Genomic DNA, 4,961 nt, shown 5'->3' with positions numbered 1-4,961 from the left:
TGGCCTAATTTGTCTATTAATGACCTTCCTTCTGTCAGTATTCCCAGTCCTAGTCATGGCCTAGTCTCTGCTAGTTAGTGACTCTCCCCTGCCCCACTGTGCCTGGAGCTTCTTGGGGCACTGCAGGAGGCAGTGGCAGTGGGTGTAGCCTTGCCAGGGCCAGAGTCTCTCCTTGAGGGTCAGTCCACGTCAACTCTGGAGGTGGGCTCTTTACCTTAGTTCTAATCCTTGGGAAGGCCTGTGTTAGGTGTCGGCTAAGAACCCCAGGTCCTAGAAGTCGGAGACCTGAGCGAGACCCGTGAGACACTTGGGGCCAGTGGAAGCTACCTAGAGCGCAGGCCATGAAGCGGCACTGTCCCCTAGCGGTGTCTCGTGGTAGTTCCAGTTCTTCCCCTACTGCCAGCCCCAGTGACCACAGCCACACGCCAGGTTGTAGAGTTCATAAAATCTCTTCCGAGCCAGCGGGCTGCAGCCAGAGCTGCCAGCAAGTCCAGAGGCTGTCGCTCAGTCACAGCTTCCAGAGCCTCCCACCACACCGCCAGAAGCTGCCAGAGCCCCAGGCACTTCCCACTCCTCCCCCCTGCCCTCCCCAAGCCCCAGGGCCTGGGCCTGGCCCTGACACCTCGGGCAAAGTGCTGGGACAGACAAATGTACTGATGGGCCCAACTGGAGAGTCACATTTCGGTCTCTGCCAACAGACTGTCCCCTAGTCCTGATGTCATTAGCACCATCTGAGAGCTGGGATCTGTGGAAGGGCAGAAGGGCAGAAGGGTATTCAGACCACCATTCATTCCTCCACTGGGGACCACAAATAGGTGAGAAGTGGCCTAGGCTTCCCACACCCACTCTCCTTGGGGTCTCAAGCCACTTTCAGACGTGGATATATGATCAACCTTCAGGGCTCTTACCACCGGGGCACATCCAGGAGCTGCTGCCCCTCTGGTGGGCAGCAGGCTCCCGCCTTCTCTCTCGTTCCTGGGCATCACCAGCCCCTCCTGTCACCTCCTCCTCCTCCTCCCCCTCGGAGAGGAGGTCACAGATCTGCTGCTGCAGCTCTGGGCTAATGCTGTTCTCAGCCAACACCAGGCTCCGCAAAGCTGTGGGGTAATTTTCTACCATGTCCAGCAGGGTCTGAGGTGGGGAAGAGTGTGGAAAAGGATGAACACAGGGTGCCTCCTCAGCCGCAATATGCCACCCCTTTGGTATGTCCCCAGGCACACGGGCTAACCTCCACTCCAACTCCTGGTCCATCTCCAAACATGAAGACTCACCTGAGCTGACTGGTTAGTGAGCCCTGTGCCCTCCAAGTCTAGGACCTCCAAGGTGCGGCTGGAGGCCACAGCCACAGCCAGCATCCCTGCCACGTGGTCACCTGGGGAGAGAGCACATACTCATCTGCATTTAAACTCAGGCCTGCTAACCCTTCCTCCTACAGCTTCCCCATTGCCCCAACAACTTTAGACCCACCCCCAGGCCAGAAAACATTTAGGATTGGTAGGCAGCCAGGATGGGAGCACTGTGATTGGTGAGTGAATGGGTGGTAACAGAGGCTTTGATGTACCTGTTGGTCATCTGTTCCTCCACAGAGGTGGCTCCTTTACTACCTCCCAGAACCCACTCCCTGACCTTCTGCCCCTCCAGTGTGGGGGTTACCAACTGATAGTCCCAGCTTCTTGAGTGGGGGAATCACAGGGGGCTTTCTTGAGCCTCACCTAGGGGATTGTAGTCCAGATTGAGGACGCGGACCTGGGAGCTGTGGGCCACAGCAATGGCAAGGCGGCTCCAGCCCTTAGGGGTGATGCCAGGGTTGGCACTCAGTGTTAGCTCCTTCAAGCCTGGGGAGTACCAGGGATGGAGGTCAGGCTCTCCTCAAGTCGTCCCCATTACCCTGCCCCCACCCTACTCTGGCAGGCAGTGGCTGGGAGCCATCCCACCCCCCACCTCTGAGCTCCAGGGCCATTAGAGACCCGTACCTTCCCTGCCCACCACAGCCTGGAGGCCTGAGTCTCCATCCTGCTCAGCCCCCAGTGTTTCTCCTTCCTGACAGGATTTAAAAAGCATTGTACGCATACTGTCAGAGCCCTCAACTTTCGGCTATGCTCCCTGCCCTCTGCACTTAACTCTTCAAGGTCATACCAGCTCATACCCTCCACAGGATCCTGCTCACCAGACTTGGCTCCATCTGGGGGGAGGAGGCCACAGATGAGGTTGATGGCTTCATCACCCAGCATGCAGTCCCCCAGGTCCAGAGCCACAAGGGCAGGGTGCAGGGCCAGGGCTGGGTTCAGCAAGGCCAGCCCTGCATCTGTCAGGGGACTCCCATGCAGGCTGGTGGTGAGACCAGAGAGCAGAGGTTACTGCTTTCATCGGCCCTCTCTGTAAGGGGAAGAGGCACCCTCCTTTATGGGAGCCCTAGAGTTGAGGCGGGCACTCAGTAACAGCACTTAGGAGAGGTCTTGGGGAAGGGAGAAAGAAAATTGTAGATTTTAAAGGAGTACAGGCAGAAGGGGAGTCTGGTTTCTTTTCTGGGGCAGGGACTGGGATCCAGGACAGAGCACAGAGAAAGGGTGGTGGATTGGGATTCTTCAGTGAGCAGAATGTAGGGGAAGGGGTCCAGTCTGAAGGAACTATTCGCTCTGGGGAATATTTCGCGAGAAGTTAGTGCGGGTGATTAGGTGGTGAGGTACATACGCCTTTCCAGAAGGGGGTGGTATCCCATCTCATTTGGCGTGGGGCTGCGTGTGCAAAGTCCGCAGATGAGATAGATGCTCGGAGGGCATCGTGGAGGCATGGGCAGAGGGATGAGGTGTATGTATAGGGCGAGATGGTAGGTGAGTGGAAAGACAGGTAAAGGAAGGAGTGCGGACGAATAGGAAGTGGCGGAGGAGCGAAAGGAGGGATGCAGGGCCCGGGACCGCTTGCGAGGGAGTGCACTCACAAGAGGGACTGGATGGAGCGGTTGGTCCGCAGCGCCTCCGCCAGCTGCTTGATGCGACTAGGGCTGGAAACGACACCCAGGTTAAGGTTGAGCTGCGCCAGGGACGCGGCCCCGGCCAGGGCCCTGCAGATGCGGCCGAAGTCGCGGTCGCAGAGGCGGCAGCCGCGCAGTGAGAGCAGGCGCACGGCGTTGTCGCGCAGGCCGCGGCAGATGTCCCGCACCTCGGCGCCTGACAGCGGCTCCCCTGAAATCTGGATTGAGCTGGGCAGCATCGCACCCACGACTGGGCCTCCCGGGTGGGGGTCGCGGCCCGGGCCGCGGCCGAGGTTGGCGGGGGCGGGGCCGGGGCTGGGGTCTGGGCCCCGGCTGGGGTCGCGGACGGAGCGGGGGCAGAGGCGCAGGCGGCGGCGGCGGCGACGAACAGCGCCTGGGCCCCGGTGGGAGCCGCCGGTGTTGCGGATTCGCCGAGGTCACCGGCCGGGCTGAGACCGCGCGGTGCAGGGGCCGGAACGAACCGTGCGGTCCGTGTCTGGGCGGAGGGCCGGGTGAGCGATCTGACGCCGGGCGGACGCTGCTCCGCGCTTGCCCTCCTTCCTCGCGGTTGCGGCAGAGGCTCAGGGGCCTCGGCTTACGACCCACGGCTCCGGTCTTCGCTCGGAGGCTACATCCACTCCCTCCCTTCCTTCAGCCCGGCTTCCCTTACCGCCCCGCAGGAAGAGCCCGAAGTGGGAAGGCGGGCAGCGGGTAGCGGGCAGCCGGTGGCAGCTCTGGCTTCGGCTCCTGAGCCTGAACGTGAGGCGGGTTCCCATGGCAACGGTCGCGTCACTGCCGCTCGCCCCGCCCCCTGCCCGGCCTAGGCCTTAAGAGGGCCCGACAGGTTTGCGCCGAGTGGTTCACGAGCTGTGGGGACGCTCTTCTGGGTGTGGGACCAACAGGCATAAAGTAGGCGGCAGCGTTGAGGTCTGGGACAGATGTGGGGGGGAGGGGAGAATGGAGGCACGTCAACAGGGAGATGGCGTTTGAGACTATGACCGTGTTCTTTGCCCATTCTTGTGTCGTTCCCAATTCCTAAGGACCAGACCCCAAGTTCCCTCACCTGGATCCTAGGGGCGCACGGTCGCCGCGTTTGTAAGTCCCCTGGGCCTCTTAATCCAGGCCTCGCCCCAACCCCTCGACGAGACGCAGGGTGTACGGTGATTCCAGCCTGCGAGAGCTTCCCCGCGCGCCCCTCACCAAGATGGCGGCGTCGCAGCGGGGGCCCAGGGGGCCACGGCCGGGCAGCGGCGGCCTGAGCTGCTATGCATAGCGATTTCCAAGGGGCCCCCAGGGCAGGGGAACAGCAAGCACATGAAGGGTGCTGGTGTCCTACGTAGGGTACGTCTGATACCCTGAGCCGTTCAGTACTCATGAAATTGGGGTGGCCCAATGTGTGTGTGGGATGCTGGAAATGTCAGCATCAGCGACCTGGAGTGCCAGGGAAGTGGGCCGGGGCTTTCAGCAAAGGTACCACTGCTTGGTGCGAGCAGTGCTGTTAGAATTTTGTTGACTAGTGCTGGTGTGAGGGTCTCCTATAACAAATGGTCATGTAGGGCAAATGAAGGGCAAGTCTTTCTTGTCCCTTTATTAGGAAGAAAAGATTGCAAACTCAGATTTACTAGGATAAAGACTTTTTTTAAACAACAAATTGCATAGTGGTCAAAAATTCTTTCAACCACCTGACCTAACTCCTTAGGTGGAATAGATTGGGTGGTGGTGGTTTTCAACAGTAAAGAGCACTCTTAAAAGAGAGAGAGCAGAGAATACTGAAGACAGCTTTGTTCCTCTGGCCCATAACCAGGAATGTGAGCTCCCACAGGAAAATTATCCCTACACAATGGCCCAGGTGCATAAAGGCTTTGTCACGACATGGGGTCAAGTATCAAAGTTTTTGCCCAATTGTCATTGTTCCACTGGTGTCCCAACAGTGAAGCCGTGCCCACTCAAGCTGGGTGCACTCTTCCATCAGACTTAGGGTTCTTTTGTT

At 59.3% G+C, this 4,961-nt stretch overlaps 1 protein-coding gene across 1 annotated transcript; it reads right to left on the bottom strand.

Moving 5' to 3' along the window:
• Positions 1-126: 126 nt before the first annotated feature.
• LRRC73 (leucine rich repeat containing 73) lies at positions 127-3,823 on the bottom strand. The gene is made up of 6 exons (XM_036916851.2): positions 2,939-3,823; positions 2,168-2,328; positions 1,713-1,835; positions 1,272-1,372; positions 909-1,131; positions 127-745 (listed from the first exon to the last, which is right to left on the bottom strand). The coding sequence occupies exons 1-6, from the start codon at positions 3,208-3,210 to the stop codon at positions 675-677; spliced, it is 951 nt and encodes a 316-aa protein (XP_036772746.1). The 5' UTR covers positions 3,211-3,823; the 3' UTR covers positions 127-674.
• Positions 3,824-4,961: the final 1,138 nt, after the last annotated feature.

This window comes from Manis pentadactyla, chromosome 16 (genome assembly GCF_030020395.1).
Source record: "Manis pentadactyla isolate mManPen7 chromosome 16, mManPen7.hap1, whole genome shotgun sequence".
NCBI lineage: Eukaryota > Metazoa > Chordata > Mammalia > Pholidota > Manidae > Manis > Manis pentadactyla.
This window is presented reverse-complemented; position numbering and strand designations above follow the sequence as displayed.